This window comes from Diceros bicornis, chromosome 7 (assembly GCF_020826845.1).
Source record: "Diceros bicornis minor isolate mBicDic1 chromosome 7, mDicBic1.mat.cur, whole genome shotgun sequence".
Taxonomy (NCBI): domain Eukaryota; kingdom Metazoa; phylum Chordata; class Mammalia; order Perissodactyla; family Rhinocerotidae; genus Diceros; species Diceros bicornis.
This window is the reverse complement of record NC_080746.1, coordinates 21,353,184-21,380,017: the sequence shown is the minus strand read 5'-3', so window position 1 is coordinate 21,380,017 and position 26,834 is coordinate 21,353,184. Positions and strand designations below refer to the sequence as shown.

General features: G+C 40.5%; 1 protein-coding gene across 6 annotated transcripts in view; it reads right to left on the bottom strand.

Moving 5' to 3' along the window:
* Positions 1–26,834, bottom strand: part of CADM1 (cell adhesion molecule 1) — a 317,399-nt gene that overhangs the window by 9,712 nt on the left and 280,853 nt on the right. For 3 of the 6 annotated variants that reach the window (XM_058545174.1, XM_058545179.1, XM_058545176.1), the window contains exons 8-10: positions 25,256–25,336; positions 14,509–14,541; positions 7,213–7,266 (exon numbers count right to left, since the gene is read on the bottom strand). The exons of 1 other annotated variant lie outside the window; for it this stretch is intronic. In XM_058545174.1, the coding sequence (XP_058401157.1) occupies positions 7,213–7,266; positions 14,509–14,541; positions 25,256–25,336 (168 nt within the window). The remainder of the gene's footprint in view (positions 1–7,212; positions 7,267–14,508; positions 14,542–25,255; positions 25,337–26,834) is intronic. 2 more of the 6 variants (XM_058545177.1, XM_058545178.1) reach the window with 2 other exon arrangements.

The window sequence follows — 26,834 nt, the reverse complement described above, 5'->3', positions numbered from 1 at the left end:
GCGAATGCCTTAATCGTGGATCTGTGATAAGCCTAAATGGCTCTCTGCCAAAGGCAGGGATCCACAGGTAGCCAGGGAATGGCCAGTATATCCTAGACATGCTCCTGGCAAATAGGGACCTTGGCAGAGGAAGTCACTGAGCAGTCGGCTCACGGCATCTGCAGCCGGCCCACCCTGCAGCCCAGGCTGCACAGTCTGAGGCCAGTCTTTTTGCCAAAAGTACATCAAGTTTTCTACGTCTGAGGAGCTGAAGGGTGATACAGTAATACGTGATAAAACATATGGAACAGGGCATGATAGCCACCCTGCACTGGCTTACCTGCACATTTCAAAACATCCCTGGCTCAGGCTTTAAGACACATTTAAAAAGTTGGGGAGCACTAGACACTCCCCTTAAACGCACATACCTCTTCTTTTCCTAGGTTATAAACTACCTTAGGTCTCACCTTACAAATTAGTATTTAAAACATGGGCGAGGTTCAACTTCTATTTATTGGACAATTCCGATGCTCAACCTTCTGCAACTTCCTCATCTATGGATGACCGGAGAAAAGTGAGAATTGTTGATTTTTTGCAAGAGTTCTCTCACTTGGTTTAGTTCTGGTCTTTTTCCTGGGCTGAGGTCTTGCTGGACAGTCAGTTTAATTAAAAACTCTTAGAATTAGTGTTTATAATGGAAATGCTGCCTCCAGCTTCCCAGGGCTGTAGGATTAGTCTATCTCAGAGGAAGCTTAATGACCATGATGCGACTTGCTACTTCTCGCTAGAAAGAAATAAAAAGCCTGACAGTGGATTTTCCAAATCTGAGACAAAAACAAAATCTGACCTCAAAGACAAAACCAAATCAACAAAAAACCCTGGCACCATCTGAAAAATGTAGCTCCTCATTCTCATCATCTATTGTAGCTCCTGTCACGGCAACAAAAATAAGCGTGCATTTTAAAAAGCACAACTTTATTACTGAAGGGGAACAAACTGAATGGCATGCGCTGACAAAATGCCACATTATTTGCTAATCCTAATATGTTATTCTTCTTTAAGATTTGCTTTTCTCAGCACCAATTCAATTATAGATGCTACAAATCCTTCTGACATTTAATTCCCTCTTGTCAGAGTAGTAAATGTATACAGTACATGCACAGCTTTCCCATTAAGATGTTAATATATATTGGAGCACACCAGCCTCTGCAGCATAACCTTTCTTTTCTGTCTTCTTAGAAAGTAGAAGGGAAGGAATAAATGTAAGGCAGGAAAATCACGAAGCTTCTCATATAGCATCCCAGGCCGCTGGTCCTCCCCTTCAGCTGTATTGAATTCTAGCAATGGAACTGCAGCTACACTGGCATTTCAAAGGAACTACGTTAAGCTACTCGAAGGAAAACTGTGGTGATCATCATCCTCCTGCCACCCAAAGCTCAGCATGCCTTCATTTAAATTACAAGTACTGCGCACAGGCTTCGGCTGTACATCGTCATTACTCAGTGATCAGGGTTCGGGGCTCTCTTAGGCCGTTACGGCCTACATTATCCTCCAGAAACAGGCCCAAACAGGAGATGCAGGAAGAGTTAGGAGCTCGTCTCCTGCATGGCCCACTGGAAGGGGACTAGACTTGCCGTCAGATCTGGGGTAGAAGCTGGGCTTCATGACTTTTCTCTGTGACTTCAGGCAGGTCGATCAGCCACTCTGAGCCATTAAGCACAATCATACACTTGTCATTTTGAGAGGCCAACGTGCTGCCAAATATGAAAGTGCCTATCTGGCCCAGGGCTTGGCATATCATAGATATTCAATAGGTTATTTAAATCCACTATATTAAAGCCTAAGGAGGGCTTGACTCTAGTTCTTATCACTGATTCAAGGCAAACACTTATCAGCTCTTTGCAGGTAAGGGTTGTACTGCACATGCAGCATTGTTCTCAGAGGGTTAGATGCCCCATAAACACCTGCTGTGTTGAAGTCACCAAGCTCTTTCTTTTCATTTATGCAGAATGGCACACAGTGTGACTGATGGCCCACCTGTCCTGTGTGGTGGTCAAGGCCATGGGCCTGGCGGCTGAAGGCCACCTAGTCCAAGTTATGCTTCAGGTGTACCATTTGAGTATCAGGATATTAAATACTTATCAGCTAAATATGAGAACAAGTGTTTTTTTTTTTAAATGTTGGTTTTTCTCCCTTCTCAAGTAATTGATTTAGTTAATTTAAACAACAGAGGAAATGACTTGATGTAACAGGATGTAAGTCCTCCCAAGACATTTAGCATCACCTGAGAGACCAAAAGGCACACTCCTGAGTCCTCTCTATTCATTTCATAATAATAAGGACTTCAAAGTGTGATTGCCTTTTCCATCTGAAGCAACAGGAAGGCACTGAGGATGATACCAGTTTTTTCCTTAGAGGAGTATAAAGAGGACAGAGTTGTACAGTATTTCCAAACATACATGTCCCACTAGAATCTCTCTCTGGAGAAAGATGCTTCAGTGGACCTCAAGCATTTGGGGATGTGAGGATGGATTAATGAATATGGTGAAATCACCCCAAAGCAGTATCCAACCTGTAGGACTGTAGGACTGGAATTCACATTTTGTGTCGTAGCCCGCCAACTTTTTAGTTGGAGGAAAAGTTTCTATTTAATGATCTCCTTCCTCCCCAGTAGCATGCTGGGGAAAGAGTAGCATGTTGGATTATGGGAAGATCAGCAATACGGTAAAGTTTAAACCCACACTGTGGGGAAGCCATGGAGAAGCTGGCATGGACCCAATACGATTTGTCAGTCTACTGCCTTGTACTAAATGGAACTTAAAAATAAGGGAATCTTATTTATAAGATAAAAATAAGTGCAATCCAACACTTTCCCATGGCATTTAGGACCATCTAAGCGGGAAACTGATCCCAGAATTTAGGAGAGTCAATGGACTATGGCACTGAAAATATCTGAGCAGAGTTTAAGGTCTTCTTTGAAGGGGGTAGAGCTTGATTTAATGCTGGATGAGATCTTTCCAGGTCAATTGGCATGTGGCTCTACACCTAACGGGCTCTGGAGAGCCCAACTTTTCCCTCCTCATCCCCTGGATGCACAGACTGAATTGAAAAGGGTCCAAGAGGAGAAAGATTCCCAAGAAGACCCCAGAGCAAAGTTTGATTTCACAGGGGAAAGATAACCACTTTAAACCGAAGTCTCTATTTCCTAGAGGCAAGAAGACCCATTAGTTCAAATTCTGACTCTGCCTCTTGAATAAATCATTTAACCTCTGGAGTCCCAGCTCCCTCATTTGTAAACTGAGACTAACCACCCTTCCTCAACAATCTCACAGGATTTTCATGAAGATCCTCCCATGGCCAGCTCATTCTCATCCCTGGTCTTCCCGCCCTAATGGCCTCCCCTGGTGAGCTTTTCTAAACTAGCCTCCTCCTCTTCCCAGCCCCACTCACTCACTTTCACTTTACCTAGTTTTATTTTTTCCACAGCATTTGTCACAGTCCGACAATATCTTGTGTTTTGAGCCTGTCTCCCCTTCTAGTTCTAACAGAACTGTACAAAAGCAGGGGCCTGCCACGTGAGATCCATGCCAGCACCCGCTCTGGCTGGTCTTGTTCACTGCTGCATACCTGCTGCTGAGCCCAGAGGCCGGAACGTAGGAGCTCAAACAGCTGTGCTGAATGAACGAAGATCAAATGAGATCACTGACATGTGTGAAAGAGCCTTCTATGCTGTACATACTATGCAAATATGAGCTAAATCATACCACATTTTAGACTCATGGGCCATATCTTGAATGTATCTACACAGTCCAGCTGGTCTTTGTTTTCTTTCTCATCATTATTGTTATTATTATTAGTCTACCAAAGAAATGAAATAGGCTGTTTGCCAAATCTGGGCCACAGTTTAGGTGGGGACTAGTTAAGGAAAGAGTTCCTCAAAATGCTATGCCTATTGGCAGTTTCTCACACACATTTCAAGCAAGTTCAGACAGACTTTGAGGACACTCACAATAGCCAGATGGTCTTACACCCCACCCTGGGACTGACAATCTGGACCCAAGGGCCTTTAAGTGCCTCCATTATCTAAAAGAGACTGTATCTTGAGCCCATGTTTCCTTTGTAATCCATTTAGGGCACCAGAGTTGACTCACCTGGATGCCTCCTTAACACCTGGCATGGATTATCAAAGCCATGAGAATGTGCCCTCCACTTATCCTTTTCTACGGATTGGGAGGGACATGTTGTAGGAGTTTTCCAGATCACTTTCTCGTTTGTAGGGCACGAGTAGAAAACATGTTTTTGGGAAACATGACAGCTCTGGAATTTCTTGTTGGTGCCTTTGCTTCAAAAGCAGAAGACTGATGGATTGCTCTGATTGTGCTGGAGGGCCATTCTCTGGCACACTGTATATTTACCACCACACTCCACTAAACAGTCCCCAGGGCCCTTCCATTGCTGAAGGGAGGGAGGCAGTTGGAGACATTTTTAAAAAGTTTAAAAATAAAATAGGATAAATGTGCTTAAAGCTATTCTATTCCACATGGGTGGCAATAACCACCAGCTGTCACTGGGAAACAGCAGATGTAATTGATAAAACAATTCAAAACTCTTGTGGATCAGTCATCAATAAAGTTAACACCCAAAAAGTAAATGAAAGGGTTCAAAGTAGAAGTGGATAAGCTTCCCAGGTCTGCCAATAATTAAATCACTGAACTACAGACAGGCATAATTTTTTAATGCAGATTAAAGAGGAGGATCAGCTGGGCAACTTGCTTTCCTGGGTGAGGATGGAGCACCATATGTTGCTTATGAAATTGTCATTAGCTGAGGTAGCCGTGGTGAATGGGGAAGGTGGGGGAAAAGAGGGCGAGGAGGAGACAGACCATCGTTATTTAGAAGGAAATGCAGGATATAACATTTATCCGTAATGAGGAAAGGATGAAATTTCTACCCAGATGGAGCAGGGAATGGATGCTAATATTATTCATTACCACAGTTTAGCATTAAATGTGCAACACCTACTCTAATTTATTGATGGACTGTTTAAGACGGGTGTTAACCTGTTTGTCTTGTATTATAATTGAATTCAGTCTCTAGGCTACAGAAATTTGAAAAGTTCATCCTTTCTCAATCAATATGCTCCCCTTCAGTGACCCATTTCAAGACAGCTTCATAAAAAATAATGCATTTTGTTTTAATAAATTTAAACACTATGACAGCTGCTCAATTTTTATTGGTTGTTTTTTTTCCCCTTCAGATGTCTCTTTGCTGCCGAGTGAAGCCAAGCTCACAATCAATAGTAATTGATTAATCAGCATCCCCTTTGAACAAAGGTGCTAATCAGTTTTTGATTAGTTCATCAAACCAGATGCAAAGGCAGCCCAGCCCCAGCCTGATAAACCATCAGTGTTCTACATGACTTACGGCTCCTGAGCAATACAGGACTGCAGCGTTCCTGGAGAAGGTGGGGGAGGGGGACAATGTAATTATTAATTTAACTGAATTATTATGAACACAAACAGTTGTTGGTTTATTGCTCCTGACTCCGGGGTGATTGATAGAACTGCAGCAAGGCCACATCTGACTTGGTGCAGAGCTGAGAGATCCGGAGTATTCCTTAATTGATGATACTGGGGGAAGGAATGGATGGCTGATTTAGTCCCATTTTCCTAAAGAGGAGAAAAATTACTTCTGCATATCTGAGTAATCCTTGTCTGGCTAATATGCCAAGAGGGATCAGGCCAATGAGAACACAGTCCTTTCTTAGGATCCTTCAGAATATCTGATTGCCAGGGACAGTGTGTCAGAGAGCTATTTTATTTAGGGTCAGGATCAGACCTGACAGCAGTTTGCTTATGTCCAGCATTACATTCTAAGCAGGGAGAAGGGCTTATCTACTCTTGTTTTAAAAGAAAATCGGGCTAATGTTTTTGCAACTTCTCTAAATACATCACAAATAAGAGGCAAAAATGAACCACTCCCTTGATGTGCTGGCTGTCTTTCTAATCTTATATTTCTCTCTCTCTCTAAATTCACTGGGATTTGGAATTCATTTATTCATCCAACAAGGATCAGTCGAGTGTTTACTACATGACAGGCATATAGCAGTGAACAAAACCAACATGGCCTCCTAGATCTTCCACTCTGTGGGAAAATCCAACAGCCAGGCTCAACCTGGGACATGCTACATAACGGGAAAACAGAGGCATCCCTGAGGTTTGACAGAAGCCCATAGTAGGGAATAAATCTCTTGCATTTTGAAAGACTCCGTGGTACTATCTTATTCTCTCACTGGGTAAGACCTGTAGTTAAGGACCGCACCTCAACAACCAACATTCAAGGGAGCTGCAGTGACATCTCCTCAAGAAGGGGCAATATGGAACCCTTCTTTCCAACAGGCTGGAGTAAGCGTCTACAGTCCTATGCCTTGGTTTCTCCATCACAATGAGGACGAAGGGGACTTCTTTATTGATTTATTAAGAAGTGACTGATCAAAATGTTTAAGAAGCTCTAGCTGGTTGGCAGTGAAGTCCCACAACTTCATGGGAGCTCACACAATTGTTTAGCTCTGACCATTTTAAATCTCCTCCCCCTCCTTTTTAGGATATGCTTCTTATTCTGGATTAGTAACACCTAAATCCTGGAATCAAGCATGAAACCTACTTTTGTAAGAGCTCAGTGTACTGTGAAAAAGGTCTGAGGTGGATAATTAGTTTACATCATGGTGTGTGAAAAACAATTGCCCCCCCTTCCTCCTTGCCCCCTCCATCCCCTACTTCTAAGATAACTATGACATGGCTTTTCTAGTCTATTCCACAGAAGTAGTAAATGGTCAATATGAGTGTTTTTTAAAAATAAAGATCTTGTCTCATAATCCAACATCCTTAAACTGCTTTATAACGCAACAAAATTTCTCTTGAACCATTATACATCTAGAACATAAAAATTAGTTTAAGCCACTGAACACAGCGTGGCTTTAGTACAATCCCAAAGATGGCTTAACTTCCACTGCATTAATAGCATCAGCCCCAATCTGAAATATACACGCCACTAAAATAGGGAAGAGAGGTGGGTGGGGAGGAAGAAAGTGTTAATGAAAATTTGTTTTTCTTTAGTCTCAAAATCCACAATTGCTAATGGATTGCTCAGTAAACCAAGTGGCCATTTTGTAGAAGTGGACAGAGCACCCACAGGTTGGACCCAGCAGTGCCTTACCTAATGACTAGCCCTTACCTGAGAGGTCCTCACTGTCCAGTTCTTCTGCGGAATTGGGCAACTGAGTAAGGCCTTACAAGTAAAAACAAATCGTTTTTCTTTTCATTCCTCAAGGGACATAAACAAAACACTTAAGAACTGAGGATGAATTTCTTAAAAAACATGAGCCAAATCTCTTGCTATCTCTCTCTCTTTCAGATAGCTCGAATGTATTAATCCGTAGGTACATTGCTCCAATCATTTAATTTTGTTAGTGATACACAATCGAGGCAGAAAGATTCCTCAGTCTCCACTTTCAAAGCACATGAAACATGAAGGTGAAGGTTTCAAATCACTCACTCATAACAGCGTGCAAAGAGAAGAGAACAAAGCCTGCTAGCTGTCAGTGCTCTGACCTCTCTTAAATACAGACAGACTTAGGTGTTACATACTGATGTATGCAAGGCTTATTTCACATTTTACTGTAAATTGAAATCCTTTGCCAATACTGACAAATACAGTTCATTATCAATTTATGGTGATCTTGGATCACTTATTTCAGAATGGTACAGCATCTGCTAACTGCAGATTGCAGGTTATGCCTTCATCAGAAAATCTGATTCGCAAAATGATTTTTCAAAAAAGAGAATTTCAAAAATCAGTGGTATTCCTGAAAAATAAAACCCTCAAAGCTGAAAAAGCAGTTAGGTCAGGAGATAATCAAGCAGGGGCTTGAAATACCCATATCCGAATCCCCACCAGTGTTGGCCACCTGGGAGGGCTCTCAGCTAGCTGTGATTTGAAGTAAAAGAGGTGAAGAGGGAAGTGGACCAACAATAGGAGGCTCAGCTATGAGATGGCTTCCGTCTCCTCATGCTTCCTTTACAGGCTGCTCCTTAATGAAGTTTATTAAACATCACAAAATATTAAGACAATCCAGGAGGCCTCTACTTGTTCTTCACGTTCTGCTCAAGGTCCTGTCTGATTGTTCCAGGTCCTCTAATTCACACGACAATTGGTAATGCTTCTCCAATGAGATTTGTCACTTTTGAAGATATTTGTAGACCTATTACACTGCAAGGTCTTTGAAGAAAGGGGCATGTCTTATTTATCTTTTCATCTTTCCCTTCTCTTATAGCCAAGCACAAAGTATACTCTCAGTAAGTATTTGCTGAATTAATGATTTGGGAGTAAGGCTCAGTGAACTACCGGCCAGAGTATAAAAGCAACTGAAGAAATGCTCTGGAAACAAGCAATGTGAAACTGACTGCACTATTTAAAAAAACCCAAATTAACAGAAACACTCATGTAGAAATGGTCAGTAAAAGCCTGGATTTTGTAAGTTGCTTTATAACGAAGCCAAATGAACATTGATAGTTGGGCTCCTGCTGTGAAAGGAAGCCATCATATCAGCTCTTGAAGAAGAATTGCGATCCTCTATGACCCGTGGGTGCCAATATTCAAGGGCCGGTGCCAGTTAAACATGGGAAGATGCAAGTCCACGGATGCTCGCAAACTGTGGATTTAGACAACTAAAGGAAAAGCAGTGAGTAAAGCAATAAATTACAGAGGCAACTGAGTAGAGATACTATCCATTTGTTCTGAAATCAGATTGGTCGAAAGTCTTCCTATTTCTAATTGGCTTTATCCATTGTATAAAGACTGATGAAGACAATTATTTGAATAATTGTTATAAATGGGCAACATAAAGTACTTCTCTGTAGTTAATTATGAATTTGCAATTCTCAGAAGGCTAATCCCTCACTTCTACGTGGCCCAATGAATATCAAAGCATTCTACGTATGTGCTTGGCACCCACTGAACCATATTAAACAGGGATGTTTCAAGTAGACAGCTTTACTGCTTGAAGGCTTGTTTCCTTGGGGAGGGCATTAGAAAGCTAATTTTAAAAAATAAAGACAAATATGTTTATGAAATATCATTGATATGCAAAGTTTCCCATTAAAAAGTAACAGACAGTTGATACACACCTCATTAAAGATGAAACTGTCACTTCTAATGGCATAAACTTTAAAATATATCCAATCACCTGGAATCTACTGCTCAGATTCCACCCGAAAGTGGGAAGCCATTTAGGTTAGTGGCGTCAAATTTGCTTTTGCACTACTATTGTATTTTATGAATCTACAGCGCTCTGCCATAGTTGGATAATTTCTGAATAAATATAATTAGGAAGAGTTTACTGAAGCACCGAGTGTACAAGTGAGGACAAGAAAAATTTACCTCCTGAAATTGCTTTCGCTTAGGTCGTTTTCTTTCATGTTAAAAATTATACACCTCTCATTTTCTCAAAGAAAAAGACAAAGATGCATTTTATGAAGCAGAGAATATTCTTCAAAAGGAAACTTCACAATTTAACAATAAGTGAGAAATTACTTCTGGGTTTTTCTCTTTAAACTTTCGTTATCATCCGTTAAAGCCCTTTCTTGTCACTTCTAATTAAAATATATTCAACAAATTTCTTCAAACTTTGTTAAACAAATGAAAGTTTACTTTTGGTCCATATGGGATTTTTTTGAGCAATTCATAAAATCCTAAGGTGCAAACATGATAATTTAATATATGCACTCTAATCGTCTCTTCTGCAGAGACGTGCATTTTGCTTCATGATGCTGTAAGGTGCTGCACACACCCTAGGCCGCCTCAGATGGTGCTTCTGCGACTGTTACTCCTCCTTTTCAAAGGAAATCACTGGCTTCTAAAAGTGGTATGATGTGGCAATTTTAAACCAGGTAAAGGAAAACCTCCAAAATTAGAAACAGTACGAAATCCTAGAGATATTTAAATAAATTCAAGGTCAAGGTTAAGTAAAATTTAAATGCTTGTGGGTTCAGTTCATTAGAGTTTCATTTTTTCAGAAAACTTCAAAAAAGAATGATCAAATAAAACCTCTAGGAAAGGAAAACTTAGCCCACTGGCCCTACTACCATTCCCATTATGAAAAAGTAGGTGATGGTCTCTCTCTTACCTAAGCGGCATACATCTGATCACTGGGCCATATTATGGCAACTGTTACTTCCATCACCAGCCATGAGAGTTCAGACGCCCCCGGTAGTTTTAATCTAAAAGCTCAGTCATCCTGTTCTTCCTGCTTTGTCAGCTTTTGTGGAGAGTTTTTCCCTTCTTCCCATTAGCAGAAATTTGGTTCACACCGTTAAACAGTAGCACACTGTTTCCAAACCGCATATCAAGGCTGAAACACAATCTTCAGGTCCTGCAGCCATTCATAAACCTCTTTAGCTTTGTTCTTGAGTAGAACATACAATGTCTGCAGAGTCCCTTGACTGAATGACAGCCTTTGAATGCCACTGTTGTGTACTCATACAGAGAGATGTGCATAGAGGTACACACACAGATGGTGGACATAGAGGTTGTAATAATGCGCACTGCTGGCTATTTTTCTTAAAAATGCGTTTCAGAATTTCCCCATAATTGAATAGAAAGTAAGATAAGAACTTCATGTGCTTTTAGAATTCTATCCTGGCTTGCACTACTTATAAAATAAGTCAAGGAAAGGCAGATTCATGGGAAAGTTACCAAAGGGCAGCGGACTAGGGTATGAGCATGTCTCTAGCACAGGTCTAACATTTTGAAACCAAAACTGAAAGTGAAACATTATTTCTGAGGGGTTCCCAGTTTGAGTCTTACTATAATTACATACTGAATTAAAAACTATTTAAAAACTCATTTGGGATATATAAATTCATGAGATCATCAGCCTCTAACGTATCAAGAGGTTGAAAGTGAAAGGACAGGTAGACTTGAAGATAATAAAATAGCAGAGATTGATAGAGAGAGAGACAGAGAGAGAGAGAACCTCAAACCCAGAGGAAGCCAGCTGGCCGCAGTGCAGCAAAAGCACAAGCACTATTCCAGACCATGGGCATGCTGTCACCCAAAACCTCACATGGGGGAGGTGGGTGGGGGAAGGGAGAGGGGACACACAGGGCTGAAAGAGAACAAGGCACAAGACACTTACAGAGAAGCGCCCACATGTGAGCAAACAAATAAAAACCATCACACACACCCACACATCAATAACCATAATAACGACGACACCATCCGTGCTTTAAGTCACTCATGCATTTCTGCCATCAATTTCAGACCATGTGGTACCAGGATTTGGCAGAGTGTTTTTTGCATTGCTCAACATGCATACACAACACAGGATTCTTCCTGTCCAGGCCTGAAGGATGAGCTCCAAAAACACAAATGCTCAAGATCCTTATTCAAAGAAGATCCCTTCGGTCACCCTGGTCTAAAAATCCCATTCTTACACTCACATTTATCTTTACTATCAATTAGATCCTTAAAAAGACATTGTGGCTGATTGTTGTTTGGTTTCTTTTTGGAGAAAATCCATTTGATTTTGAATCATGCCCATGCACTTCTAACCTTCCAATACATGCTTATTCCAATCAGATATTGGTAAGAACAAATGATCAACATACATCAACAACTGGTATACTTCATACATACTCTAGCAACACAAGCTTGAATAAAATAATTTAATGAGTCTTCAAAGGGAAAGCTTTTTGTAAAATTATTTTTCCTTTTTATAAAAGAAAAGAGAAATATGGAAGAAATTCAGTATGAAAATTTTTAAGACCAGTAAAATGGTCACAACTGGCTGACCTAGTATGTCTTGTCATTTAAGTTGCCAAGTTATCAAACCACAACATTTTTCTAGGCCCAGATCTCCATAAGGAACATCTCAAGATTATTTTCAAATGAATCCAAGTCAAATGGTTGCTGCACCAAAGAAGTTGGGTTTTAGCCATAATGCACTCAAATAAAACCAGCTACCTTCATCTCTTTGGAAATCTGGTCCCTTGCTTTATAATTTTCACCATATTCTATAACCTTTTCTATCCTGACAACTGACCTGGAAGACTTTTCCCCCTCTGTCAAGTAAAATTCCAGATATTACTTTGGCTTTCATTAAAGCTTTCTGCTGTGGGCTGTAGAGTATGCTGTTCAAAATAGCGGTAGGACCCCTTTGTGAGGATGCTGTGAGGATTTTAGACAAGTTGGAGAATGTATTTATAAATGTGTTATATAGGAATCAACCTGGGTTATCACTGCTCTCCTCCAGCTGTTAAGGAATCATATATATATATGGCAACATTGTATATACATATATACAGCTATTCTTACTTCCTTTATTTCTCTCCCAAATTTCTTGGCTCTAGGTATATTCCTCATGCACTGCCAGTCAATAACATCCTATTGAGGTATCACTGGCTTGAACACTGTCCCCAAACCAATAAGACAGTGATTGCTTCTCATAGTACACAGGCATCTCTGTTTCCTGTCACAGGAACGCTATAAAGTCTTATTCCAAGTGTCTCTTTATTATACCACAAAAAGAGAACAACACTTTCACTTTCTCTCTCTTCAGAGAGAAAGACCTGATCAAAAACAGTATCCTAAAATCGGGATTGCACCCTAAGTTAACTTCTCATTTTTCAGGTCAGGGGACATATTTCCTACTTTGAATATCTCGCTCAACTACAAGACCTACATCCATTAGAGTCACATAAGTACATGGATTTTATTGAAGGGACCTAGAAAATAGAACTCCGGAGTCTTAGGAGATAAATGATCAATATTTCTTCAAAGATCTCACAGAATTCAGGAAACTTATGGTTACATTTGACCTTGAAGTTAATTGTAGGAAGCTCAGAACCTAAAGATGCTTAAAAAGAATAGAACAAAATCTCTTGAACTGCATTAAAATAGTCTTAAAGCTCTGAGAATAATCGATAAAAGTCAGGAAGTGCTCAATTAATGATGAAACCTACAAATAACTAAGCTTAATGGAGTGCAGTGCCTGAGATGTAGCAAGTACTATGGGGCATTACCTTAGCAAGTGGAAGTTTTATACCTAATTGATTTCTCATGATTGTCGGGGTATCTGGCCCTTTAACTTATTTTATGAACTTTTCCCTTTGTGCCAAGGACAGGAAAGGGCAGGGGAGGCAGGAGTGGAGTGGGAAGGAACATATCGCTCCATACCTAAGCTTGTCTTACTTCCTCAGAATTCTTCATCAGCAAGTCCAAATATGGGAGTGACCTGCTAAGTAAGCATCAAGGTCTGACCTTCAAGGACAGTTCACACAACACAAGTTTTGCTTAAATTTTTCCAAATGTTAAGTCCTCAAATGAAGGTCTATTTAAGCAAGTCAGTCGTGCCAGGAAGAGATGTTTCTCTAAAAGTTGAATGAACGGTACAGGGTTGGCTGATCACCTCCTGTCATTTAAATGATAGATTTCAACCCTGCACAACATGCAAAGTGATTTAAGTAGGCCCTTTACCAAATAATTCCCTTGGATTCAATTATTAAAATTCAGCCCATTTTTTAACATATCTTTTTCCAAAAGCATAATGTCACCAGGGTTACATTTGAACTAAGTAATAAAGGAATATACAGATGAAACATGATTCTAATTTTCTGATTGGAGAGACTTAGCAAAGTTAATAGACTTATTCCAACCTAGTAAGTCAGTGGTGAAATTGGGCAAAGGATTTCCCAAGACCCCCTCCTGAGCTTTTACTCAGTTGGTTTTCATCATCTTTTGGTTAAAATCTTAACCAACTTTTAGTATTTTGTCTACAAGACACTCAAACACAAATGATTTTTTCTAAGTCCCAGTTAATGCTGTTAAAATTTATATATGGTATCATTCTTGGTTTGGGGCTGTTTCCTGCCAAACGTTAGCATAAACTTTTTTTATGCACACACAGATTAAGGGTGAACCCGCAAGAGGCTGTGGAGGTAAACATGACTGGGAACATAATTAAAAGAAGAGCAATGATCTTCCTCATCGCCACCTCCTGAATTTAAACAGGAATCTTCTGCCTTGATCTGTCATTCAGTCTCAATAACTAAGTGACACAAATGACTCCTCTTCAAAATGGACCTGGGACTCTAGCCTATAAACGAAGAAAGCAACTGGGCCTCTAATTCAGATGCTATGATTTTTAGGCACATGTTAGTTTTTTTGAAGGCCCTTGTATTTCAATGTCTGGTGGTGGTATATAAATAAGGACTTTGTGCAACTGAAATTTCGGCCATTCCAGGCAGCCAGGGAGGAGGAGGCCTCGGCGCAGATGGCAACCATTGGCTACTGAACTCACAACAGAAATGACAAGACTAGACATCCTTTCAAGCCTTAAAAATTATAGTACATTTATGAGATCAGTCTACTTGAAACATGATTTCCCTTGAAGACTACATTTCTCTTTTTCCCAGGCTTGCCTTGCCTCTCAGCAGTGCTGAGAAAGTAGATAAACAGTAATGTGATACCAACCGTGAACTGCTGGTTCTGTCGTCGCCGTTGTGTCTACAGACGGGAACAGAGGATTGGAGGAAGGGAAGAAACAGGAGGAACGGCATGCAAAAAAAGGGAAAATGGAAAAAAATGGAACAGGTAATATATGAGCAAGCTTTCAAAGAACATCGCGTGACAAGCAATAATAAATGAAAAGCAAAAAGCATTTGAAGTGAGTTGCACTGTTTTAAGACATGCCTTCAGCTCAAAGCTGCGAGCCAGTGAGGAAAACAGTAAATTCTTTGGTTCTGGGGGTCTTGCCATGACACATCTACTTGCTAGTCAATAGTCAGGGGAACATGCAAAGTGATGAGAAACACCAGTGCAAACTCAGTGACGGGTAGATGGCTCTTAACGCATCAAGGCTCAGGACTGTGACAGTAAAGCTTGGTCGGAAGGCTGGTTAAACAATGGATTCATACATTCAAACATTGCCTTTGTTTTAACCCAACCCACCCAGGCACTCCGGCTTCATGACTGCCAATTAGATGTCACTGAATCCATCGCACTTTTAGGATCATTTTACGGCTTCTGCTCAGATGCCTGTAGATGAATACACGGGTTCAAGTTTTCCATCCAGTGTATTATTTCAGCAGAGTTCAGCTGGAAAGTTCAATTAACTGGGAGGCGATGGGAATGAACATGTTAAAGATTTTCAGATTAGTTTCTGTACATACACACACACACACCAATCCATTCTTCGCTCTGCAGATCTTACTGTTATAATCTAAGAGCAAAAGTCTGTCATGGAAATGCCCACGTCCACACAATTTGCCAAACAACACTCCTAATCATGTGACATTCCAAAAATTAAAGTATCCAGCCATTCCTTTGCTCACAATTCAGAACCACATTCGCTGTTGCGAGCTGCCAGGAGTCCTGCCTTCATGGCTGCATGAGGAGATAGCACGTGATTTTTTCCATTGCCAGATGCACTTGCTGTAGAAGAAAATGTGGTTTGTCTCTGTCTTCTTCTATTTCTGATGCTGTTCAAGTTTTCTTCTTCTTCTACTAGGCTTCAGAACCAGGCCTGCTGTCCTGGCTCCTCCTCCCAGGAAATTCCTCAAGGGGCTCAAGACATTTTCTCCTTATTTTTGGCTACAGGGGGAGTGGGATAAATATCTAACAAAATGCACGCCAACATTCTTTTCCCAGAGTTGTGTTAACACCATTCTTCGAGCCAACTTCGTTCCAACGTCAACCCATCTGGCCATGCTTTAATTTTCAGTTCTACACCTCTCAAGTAGGTTTCCTTCCACTATCCCCTTCTGACCAGAAAGGGGTAGTGACACTGACACACGAGCTAGTCATCTCTAGCTGAAGTGGGATTCTGGGTTAAAACTGCAAGTAGTTAGCTGTCCTTTTTTATAATGTAGCTATTTAGCTGGTAATATTTTCCTGAGTTCTGGAGACTCCAAAGACTCTTTCGGACGCGACACAGGCAATGTTTAAATGCACTGGAATGCCAAACATAACTTTTTTTTTTTTTTGGTCAAATGAGCCTGGTGCTTCTGATTTATAAATATGACACATGAATTCACACCAGTGTTCCCCTTCAGTTGGCATGCTTTCCTCAGGACCCTATACCATCAAAAAATTAGAGCCCTTCTAAGGAGCCAGCATTCACCAGAAGTCTGAGAGGTCACTGCAGCTTATATAACTTAACAGCTGAGTTTCTGAAGAACAGATGAAGAAAAACATACAATACACCGCATAAGAACACAATACTTACTTACAAGTCAAGTCTGTATGCATAAAACAGCAATAAAAAAACAATACCAAAAATTGTGCAGTTGAAACATCTCTCCAGCAGAGTCCCTTGACACAGTTGGCATGTCTCCTTACTTGAAATATCCAAATCAAGCATTAGTTTGAGGTGCTTTCAATTTGAGGGGCAAAATCAAATATACATTTGTACAGAAACACTTATATGCATGTTAATACATTTTATGGCTGGGCACTGGCTCCTTTCCAAAATAAAAAAAAAAAGCAACAAACATGTTGGCTCATTATTTTTGTAGCAGCACTTCCAATATGCTCTATTTTCACAGGTAAATCATTAGTATAAAATGAAAGGAAGGGGTGGAGTAAAACCTAAAGGTAAGAGTTCTCAAAAATAGTATCTTAGCATTAACCGGTGACTCCCCAATTTACTGTCTTCCTACAACACAACATTATGTCAGCTTTCCGACGAAATTAAACTAAGGGAAGCTAGGCGTTGGCTTCGATGTGGGCACTGGAAAAATAAACCAAGCATAGTTCACAGTGCTTCCCCATTTTGGGGATGGGAAATCCATCAATTGCGCCCAAAAGGGGAGGAGAAAGGGATGTTAAGGAAAAAACATGTTCTAAAACAGTTAAAAGCAAACACATGTTCAAGTCCAACAACACAGTTACTGCAGCTGGCAATGGTAAAACCATGATCAGCAATGGAGAAGGAGACTGCGGCAGAAACACAGGCTGGCCACGAAGTTTAGACCAAGACGGAGGGTGCATCGGGGGAGTCGTGGATTCCATTTCTCCAAGAGCATCTGGTGTGCTATCTCAACAGAGGCTATTTCAAGTGAAGAATTAAAAAAAAAATTCTTTAGAAGTGACTTTGTGCTCCCCGCAGGAGAGCACTGTGACAGAATGTAATTCTCCTTCATAATTGCATTATGACTTCATGCAGAAACCACAGACACCCTGGCTCTGAAGTGAGTGTGGCTCTGTGAAGTAGGATTTATTAGGGTATCTTAATCAGAAGACTGGAGAGATGTGCAAGCCCACCCCTGTGAATCAACATGTGGGGTCATTACATTGTTTGATAACATTCTACGTGTACAGGCAAAATGCAAACAGTAAATTTCCAATATAAGTTATGAATGCTGTAATTAGCTTGAAAAATGCGAGTGCCTAATTGCCCTAACAAAGGCTTTTTTAAACTTCATTTGTTGCTGTCTTTAATTGAGCTAGGTCTATGAGAAAAATAGGTCACAAAAAGTTGTGTTGGATTTATGGTGGTGTAGGGTTATGAAATTAAAAAGGCCTACTGAGCTATTGTCTCTATTTTAATTTTAATTACGATGAGGGCAAATTTATTGTACATTTATTTTATATGGTCAACAAAAAAACAATCTCACGTTCTTGCAAACCCAGTAGGTGTGTATGGTCTTAATAGTCACTCTCTAGCTGTTTTATGTGCATAATCAAACACGGTATCCAAGGGCGGGCCCTGCACTGCTATTTGGAAGATGCACATTTCACTAAATATTGACTTCTCTTAGTCTCCCAGCCATTCAAACAGTTTATGGGACCCTATCTTGAATAAATTAAACATCACGTACACTTCACGTTGCAGTATAGATATTTACAAAATGAAAAGGCTCTGAGAATGTGTGAGATTAGAGACACTAGCCGTTTAACCAAGTCCCAGAAAAAAAAAGAAAAAAAAAATTACTGCATGAGAGGCAGCTGGGCAATATTTAGTTGAAACAGTCATGTGTAAGCTCCACTGTGGCACATTCTAATCCTTTCATATGGATTCTCTCCAACTTAGATTGTTCATTGAGTGTGACAGACTGGGGGTTTAAAACTAATCCATAAATTAGTCCGTGGTCTCAAACACAACGGGTGCCATAAATGAAAATGAAAATCCTAGAACAAAATTAAATTCACAACCTTAAATACTTTTTCTTCTCCAATTGCTCTGTGGTGCTCCTGCTTTACAATGCACAGATTCGCTGCAAGCCTGCATTGTGGGGTGGGTGTGAGTAGGGTGTCCATTAAAAAATGCACAGGGTCATAATCTAGGGAACCCAATCTGCTCAAAAGCAGAGCTTAATTGTAAAGAATTTAAATTCTCTCATTTTGATCGTCATAAGCTTAAATGAAAGCATACTAAGCAGTCCAGACATATTTTAATACACTTTCTCCCAGTTTATTTTCTTAACCAAAGTCAATAAGGAGCCAATGGGTTTTCTTAATTGAATTCCCCTCCAGTTGTGTTACGGAGCTGCTTTAAATCTAGACGCTAGGGAAGGCAAGGAATTCCCCTGACAATTTTATTTTCATAGCTGTGCTGCGCTGGCCAATATATATTAAATATAGTTTTTTTCCCCCTTAATTAATTTATTTATTTTTGACTTATTTGAAAGCTATTGAAAGCAAAAATACGTGCTGGAAAATTAAACTTTAAAATTTATTTTCTACTGGTTTCCTGGTTAATTTTCTTTCCACCTATGTTATACTTTAATTAAACTCCCATTTCTCAGGGATGGGAGAAGTGGATGGGAACAGAACTGGAGCTAAAAGGCCCAGACAGAAGAGCCACAATAAAGCTCTCGTACTTCTTAATGTCATCTCCCCTTTGAGTGAAGACATTGTGTGCCACAGAACAGCAGGAAGGGGAGTGGATTTTTTTTTTTTTTGGTTAAGCAATTTCAAGTTTCTTTAAAAGCTTCTTCAGAATTGTTCACTAGTGCTGCTGCGCCCCTGAGATCTTTTCATCTGCAAACCAGATGTTTTGAAAATAATAGGAATCTGTACAGCGGTTTCATCTAACAAGGAAAACAATTACTCTACCATGTTGCGTGTGAATGCTGGGTGGAAGGAGGGACGGAAAGGGGAAGGCACAGGCAAGGGGAGGGAAAGAAGAGAGGGTTGCACGGAGGGCAATGGTGGAGAGAGGGACGTGGCTCGAGAAATCACAGCTAATATTCATCTTGTGTTAGACACTGGAGGGCCGAGTCCTTCCTGCCAGTCCTTTATTTCCCACTCCCAAGATAGCTCCAACTCTCACTTTCTAACCCTGAGAAGCCTGTATTTATGATATTAGTTTTTTGCACTGTTGATAAAGCTTTAGTATAGAAACATGTCAAGTCTTTATCGCTTGGATTATTTTTTTATTTTTTTTGGTGAGGAAGATTAGCCCTGAGCTAACATCCGTTGCCAATCCTCTTTTTGCTGAGGAGGGTTGGCCCTGGGCTAACATCTGTGCCCATCCTCCTCTACTTCACATGGGATGCTGCCACAGCGTGGCTTGATAAGTGGTGCATCGGTCCACACCCAGGATCCGAACCTGCAAACCTCGGGCCACCGGAGCGGAGAGCGCAAACTTAACTGCCACGCCACTGGGCTGGCCCCTTGCTTGGATTATTTTTAAACAAGGAGCATAAAAGTATGGAAATTACGATAGAAGGCATTAGAAAAAAATTTCACTCCCCATCTCTCATTCCTTTTTCAAAAAAATGCAGAATCAAGTGACCTTCATCACTGTAGTATTCTAATTTTTTCTATTCCCTCATAAATCAGTATGGGCCAAAAACTGGTTGGCTATGATGCTATTTGTAATAGGTTTATAATCATCTCCAGAATAAAAAAGTACACACTTAAGACGGTATGAAAAAAATGGTCAAGTACTTTTGGGGCAAAAACTTGAAATGGTGGCTCACTACAGAAAAGGCAGCTCATGAGTACTTACTAGTGTCCTAATAATATTCTTGTCACCAGGCATACTGGCATATCAGTAACACTCGATAAATATTCAATAAATGATGAATGAAAAACAGTCTTAATGGAGTATATGCTAACTCTGGAAAAAAGGCAATTTAGTAAACATTCTAGGATGAAAGATGTTATTTCCTAGCAACAACAGCTTAATATATGCCTGGAACATAAGTACACACAAAACACACACACATTGAAGATAGATGCTTGAAGTCAAGTTAGGCCTTCATGCTTAATTTCCAAAAAGCCATCCTTTCTAATCCACATTCTCTCCATTCTTTGATAGCACAGACCAAATCCTACTTCTCCTGTGGTGCTCTCCTCAGCCTTCTGCCTGTGCCACTGAATCAGCCCTACCTGCACAGTATCTCGTGCTATTGAGTTCCAATGTCTATACCTATTCTCTAAACCATGTTTTACGGGGTTAAAGGAATTTTTAGTCTCCATAAGTACTAGCGTAGTGCTGTGCATATTATGAGGGCTTGATATTTGTCGAACGAATGCCTAAAAGCAGACAAGCATGTACTCCTTGCACCATGCAGTTATCAACAGCACAGAGCAGGAATCATTAAGCTAAGACCCTGGTGAACAGACAGCTCTATGTGGAGGGGAGCAAAGCTCTCTACTATAATTGAGATGGTCATGTTATATAGTCAGTCTTAAGCACAGGTGTACTTCTTTCCTTTATATTTAAGAAGCTGAAAGAAAACATGTGCTGTGGTGTTGAGTTTCCCCAATTTGGCATATTCTACAAATATCACTGAAGGATGAGCGCTGTCCTCACCTTCTTGATTTATGTGATTTGATCCATATCATACACAAAAAACCTTATGATATTAGACTATGAAAGCCAAAACAGTAACGTGAGCCTGGGAGTGGGACTTTCTCCAACATATATTAGGTTTTGAGTGCTTAGATACCAGTAAGAAAAACCTTGCTGTTTTCTTTTCCAAGAAAACACAAATATTTTAATTAAATATGTATTTTTAAAAAGAGAAAAATTCATTTAGAAATGACCTACTTCATTCTTATGAGAGATTTTTAAATGTGTTTCAGAATTTGGCCCCATAGCTATTCATTTCTTATTCTAAGGTGATTTTAATTTTTTAATTTATGACAGCCACATGTGTAGTGAGACCTACAGGTTGAACTCCTCCCAGCCTGAGTTTTACATTTAAGCTGCTAAGGGTGTTAAAACCAAGCACTGAATGCTTTCCATGGAACTCCTCGTCAAGCATCTAGCTCAGGACGCAACCAGACAGAAACAATACCAAATCCACGTTAACTAGGAAGGTAAACACGAAATATTTTCCTAAGACGATGACAGCAAAAAGCTTGATCCAACTGGCAGAATGGGGCGAAAGCTATCTCCAAACACAGAATCAGGTAATTTTCTGTACACCTAATACACAAAGTCAACTAACCTCAAAGAGAGTTCAAAACACAACAAAACATAACACACAAACAAATGCCCCAGTGTGGCAGTAGATTTTTCTTTGATTCTAGTCTCTGAGGGGAATCTGCACAAAGGACTCCGAGCCTGGCTCACGGCTGGCTGTCTCTGTATTTTACCAGAAGACTCCAGGGACAATTGAAACTATGCAGTTGGCTCTTCCATATTGCAGCATACATCTTCATGAACGAAACCACATGGACAACTCGACACGATTTAAAAAAAAAAAAAAGTAAATCAAGGAGTGGGGGCCTGCCAATAGCAATAGTTGAAACAGAAATATATAGTCAGAATATGAATGAACAGGAAAGAGGACAGAGACACCAAAGAATCTTACGGCAAATCACTATGGGGCTCTGGATGGGTCCCGTCCCAATCCTGCCAATCAAATGCTTTTTATTTGGAAAGAGATTCTAATGACATTAATGGCCTAACAGTTATAAAGCCACACAATGTTGATATGGCAAAGTGACTCAAATATTCCTTTCAGTACTCTAGAGGCTGTGAAAAGTCTTCCCTAGATAAAGCCACCCTCAGAGGTGTGCCTTCACGTGTCCGCCAGGAGTCCTGCTCCGCGCGGGACGGACAGGAGACAGAGATGCCCTGCTCCTCCCACCCGTCAGGTCTATGACTCTGGGCGAGCAACGTCGAGTCAGACTGGCTCCCAGATCCTCCCTTTCAAGGGTCTGCAGGATGAAGCTTTAACATGTTTTGAGGGAGTCGGGCGACTGGGAGCTCAATGACAGTCTGCCTCCCTAACAAGGGCAACAATTCGATTATCCTGGTTATGGAAGATAAAAGATAACACTGCAACACTTCCTTTCAGGGAAATCAGAAATCAACTACGACCTTTCAAATTTAAAAATATTTTTCTATTGCATTTGTACATTTTTCTTGTAATGAAACTCTGACCTGGGGAATGGGTTTCAGTTATTGCACTCCACCGGGAGAAAAGAAACAGATGACTGCACGCTGCTGCTGCTGTTTTTTAAGCTCAGGCTTGATGTTACTGTCACTGGACTTAGCTGTTGAAGCTTTTAAGGCTAATGGTAGCTGTAATGTACCAAACAGTGCAAGAGAGAAGAAGAGTGGAAATTAATTTAGCTATCCATTTGTCAAGATTCAGTCTGGGAGATTTTTTAGGAACCAATCTAAATCTCAGGGATAGCCTGGACCTTTAAAATGGGACACAGAATCATTTGGCTCCATAACCTTTAATCTGTTTGAAGAAAGGAGCAAATGTTAAATTCCACAAGTGTACTTTCTGAGCAAGATAAATATATATAAGACTGCTTGTTAAGACACAGTAAGCCTATAAGATCACATCCATTAAGGCAGCGGATTCTACAATGTTGTTTTAGTGGCAATTTTAGTTGAACTACTCCTGGGCGTGCCAGTGAGAATCTGGACGTTCATTCCCACAAATGCATTCTGTGTGTGGAGAGGGTTCAAGTGCCAACATCAAGGGGCTGAAGGGCATCGCTGAGATCATCTTACATTATCTTGAGCTGAGAGGCCAGGAGCAGAGAGAGAGAAGCAAAGACAGGCCCCTGTGAAAGGTACCTTGGATGCGGACAGAAATACAGCCTTGTTTGTTTTTAAAATTTCCTCTTAAACGGAGTCTCTGCAGTGGGGACTGTGATAACAGTGAGTTGTAGCTGTTTGAGGACATAAGATTAGCTTTAGTCTAGAGTGAAGGATTAAAGAGCTGTGAACTGGAGCGCCTTTGCTGAGTTCCTGAGATTGATTGTGAGGGGGGAGGAGTTCAGGGAGTGTTAAAAAAAGGTCTTGAAAAAAAAAACGCCTAAGCTAGTGAGAGGCTGGCCACAAACGGAAAGTGTTGTCCCATATTAAAGAGGAATGTAGTGCTTATACAGAGTAAATAAGGCCTCGCCTGCCTTCAAACATAAACCTGGCTAGCTACCTACATGGGACCATCTATACTGAGAGGTAATAAAGGCTGGCTCATACCTGGGCAACTTCTGCAAAGACAAGACAGACTACTGAGGGGTTTTCACATATGCAGGGCAGCAGAGAAGGGGGCGATTTACACAGACATCCAAAGGGCCGTTCCCAGGAAATTTTATGAAGACCCGACAAGAGCTCAAGCCTAATTCAGTTTACAGCCTGGAGAAGAGGTAAGAAATCACAAAAGGTAAACACCTAGTGTGCTGTATGGAAAGTTGACAGCATGCTTGCTCTGGAAATCAAAGTTAGGAAGGAGCATCTTTGCTGTGCTTATTAATGATACTGAAAGTGGGAGGAATCTATGCACTATACTAACAAACTGAGTTCACTTAAGAAGCAAAAGGAACTAACAAAATGCTAAAACAGAAATACACACGGACAAGAATTTAGGAAGTGGCCTGGATGGAGCTGAGTTTAGAGTGAGACACAAAAACCAATTGATGGATTTTCAGAAGATTTTAAAGTAAGTGCAGGCACCGATGTTTTTATAAACAACATTCAGAAAAATCCTCACTAGTGGCTTATTTAAAAGTTCTCGTTGTTCCACTGTAATGGTTAGAAAGGTGAAGAAAACTGAGATTAGACAATCTATTGTTGTATTTCATAAACTGATGCATTGAATGCTTTGAATTTTCATCATATCTATGTCACCGACTCCTATGAAAATTGAAAATGTCTCCGGAAAGTCAACGTAAAGGATGGTTGCCATATCCAGGGTGGTGAAAAGGATTTACACATGAAGAACGATGAGTAAAATATTCAGTGTTTTTAAAGAAATCCACTGATAGGATTGTATACCGGGCCATGTGGCTCGGAGAGAACTTACAGTCTCATAACAGCATGAAGTAGAAAAGTTATTTTTTAAAGAGATTTGTTTTCTCATAGAATAATTACCTCTACATGTTTCTGTGGTAGGTACCTGCAAACAGTGGGTGGAGAAGGCCTTCCCTAAGGAAATCCTGCATATGTCTACTTGACTTGGTGCAGACATAACCACTCCTCCTTTGGAAGGCAGAGGAAACTCCAAGGCTCCCAGACAAGCAACATCAAGCAATATGAGAGCCACTGGGTACCAGGAAGGTCATGGATGGCATACCTCCTCCCTCAGTGACGGTCAGAAATAAGAAACAGTGAAACTCATTTTGAATAAGAGTTTGAGACAGGCCAAAGAGATAAAGCCACAGAATTACAACTGGTGTGGCTGCCTCTTCCAGCCCTCCAGCATTTAACTGAGGGCAGCGAGGGGTACATGAGTGCCCAGCATGGAAGAAAGAGTGACGCCCTCTGATCTCCTGTGACTACCCAGGCAACATAAACAAGCAGTAACACTGCCAGCAGGCACCCTCTGGGGCAGGAAGGATGATGCTGCATTTGGGAACATGGCCCACATGGGCATGTTAAAGGGTGTGTATTTTCCTTCACACGGATTAAGATGAAATTAAGACAAGGAGAAGATCCAAAGCCAGAATACTTACCATTTCGTCAACCATGGCTAAGCATAAGCTATCAGCATGTTCTCTAATAGGCAGGCTGCCATTTTCCCTAGCATTTTTCTTTGAATAATGATGTTTAAAAAAAGAATTCTCTTATGCGTAAGCTGCAGAATATCTGATCTACTGTTAAACGCTTGGATGTTAAAGATTTTCTGAGGTCCTTAAGATTCAACTTGAGAACACAGTATTTAACGTCTTTGAAGTTTCAAAATAAAGGAACAATTAAATTCCAAAGATTTAGAGGGAACTTTTAGGCTTCTTTTTATACATACCAGAAAGACAATATACATTCAGGACATTTTCAATGGTAATGAAGGTACCATACCTGTGATGATGGTAAGGATGGTGGTGGTGGTGGTGGTGGTGGTGGTGGTTGTTGTGGGAGGAGGGATAGTTGTGGGGGGATCTGGATAAAAAAAAAAAGGAAAATCAAACCCACAATGCTGAACACAACAATGATCAGTAATGACAGAACAAAGGCATGAGGACATTGAGATGTTTGTTTGATGACTCCTCCCTGTAAAACCAAAAGTTCTTTTCCCCCCAAAGATTTATGTCTTGTAATTACAGTCATGCTTCGCTTAACGATGGGGATCTGTTCTGAGAAATGCGTTGTTAGGCAATTTTGTCGTTGCGTGACCATCATAGAGTGTACTTACACAAACCTAGATGGTATAGCCTACTACACACCTAGGCTCTATGGTGCTCATCTTATGAGACCACCCTTGTACATGTGGTCTGTCATTGACGGAAACATCGTTATGTGGCGCATGACTGTATCTCCCAAAGCCTTAGCTGGAAGAGCTAAGAAAAGAAGAAAAGAGACTTGTATTAATGAAGTGAACTAGGGATGAGGAGATGGGACGCCGAGAAGGGAGGAAAAATCAAAACATATGACACCCTCCTACCTCAATCCGATTTCAAAGGTGAGGTTAAACAGACTTGGCACCGAGAGCATACAATGGCTGTCATTTCGTTTTATACTTTCTCAGAGGGAGAAAGGAGGAGGGGATGGCGCTGCTCTATCTAAAGGGCTCCTATCGGCCAAGGATGAGTGTGCTCCTGCTCCTTGCTCTCCATGACTGTTAACTTCATTATTCTCCATCAATACATCCCAGCAGGAAGTAAAACTACTTCTATACTTGTAATAAATACAAAGAAGAGAGAATGTCACCACTAAATATCAAGTTCCAGGTATGTGAGATTTTACGGAGATTTTATTTTTTACAAGTCAATAAATTTTACAACTTATAAATATTAATGTTAGTTGCCTTTGCGTGTGTGAAAAGCTTGACTTAAGTGGACGACAATGATAAAACTAAAGAATATTTGCCATCTTGTAAACGAGAGAACCAAATATAAATGAGGCTTGACCCTCAAAGCCAGGAATCTGACAGGGAATCCTCTGTCAGACGTTTGATATACTGTATACTCTTCTATCATCTCAAAAACTATTTGGGAGAAAAGGGAAGGGCAAATATGAAAGAGACAAAAAAATTCTAAGCCCAAACGATCAAACTGAATGTGTTAAACTGTCAGCAAGACTTTGAGCTAAGCGATCATTCTGCTATAATAGAGCATAAGACGAGTTGAAGGCTGCTGATTTTAAATTTTATCTGAAGCACGCCAACTTTTTCTCCTTGACACATTTGGTGACCTTTTATCTCCAAGTGAGCGCTCAGATTGTCTAATTAATACATCAAAACGTTAATTATATACTGCACCTTTATTGGGTTTGGTACAACTTCCTGTAAGTTTATGAAAACATTATCTTGGTGCTGGGGTGTCAGGTCCGCTTAAAATGACTCCTACTATTGATCAATAATCTGAGGCTTTAAATTTCCTCACAAACTTCTCTCACACAAAGGTATGAATTTGGTAAGGAAGAGTTAACAGCAAATTGT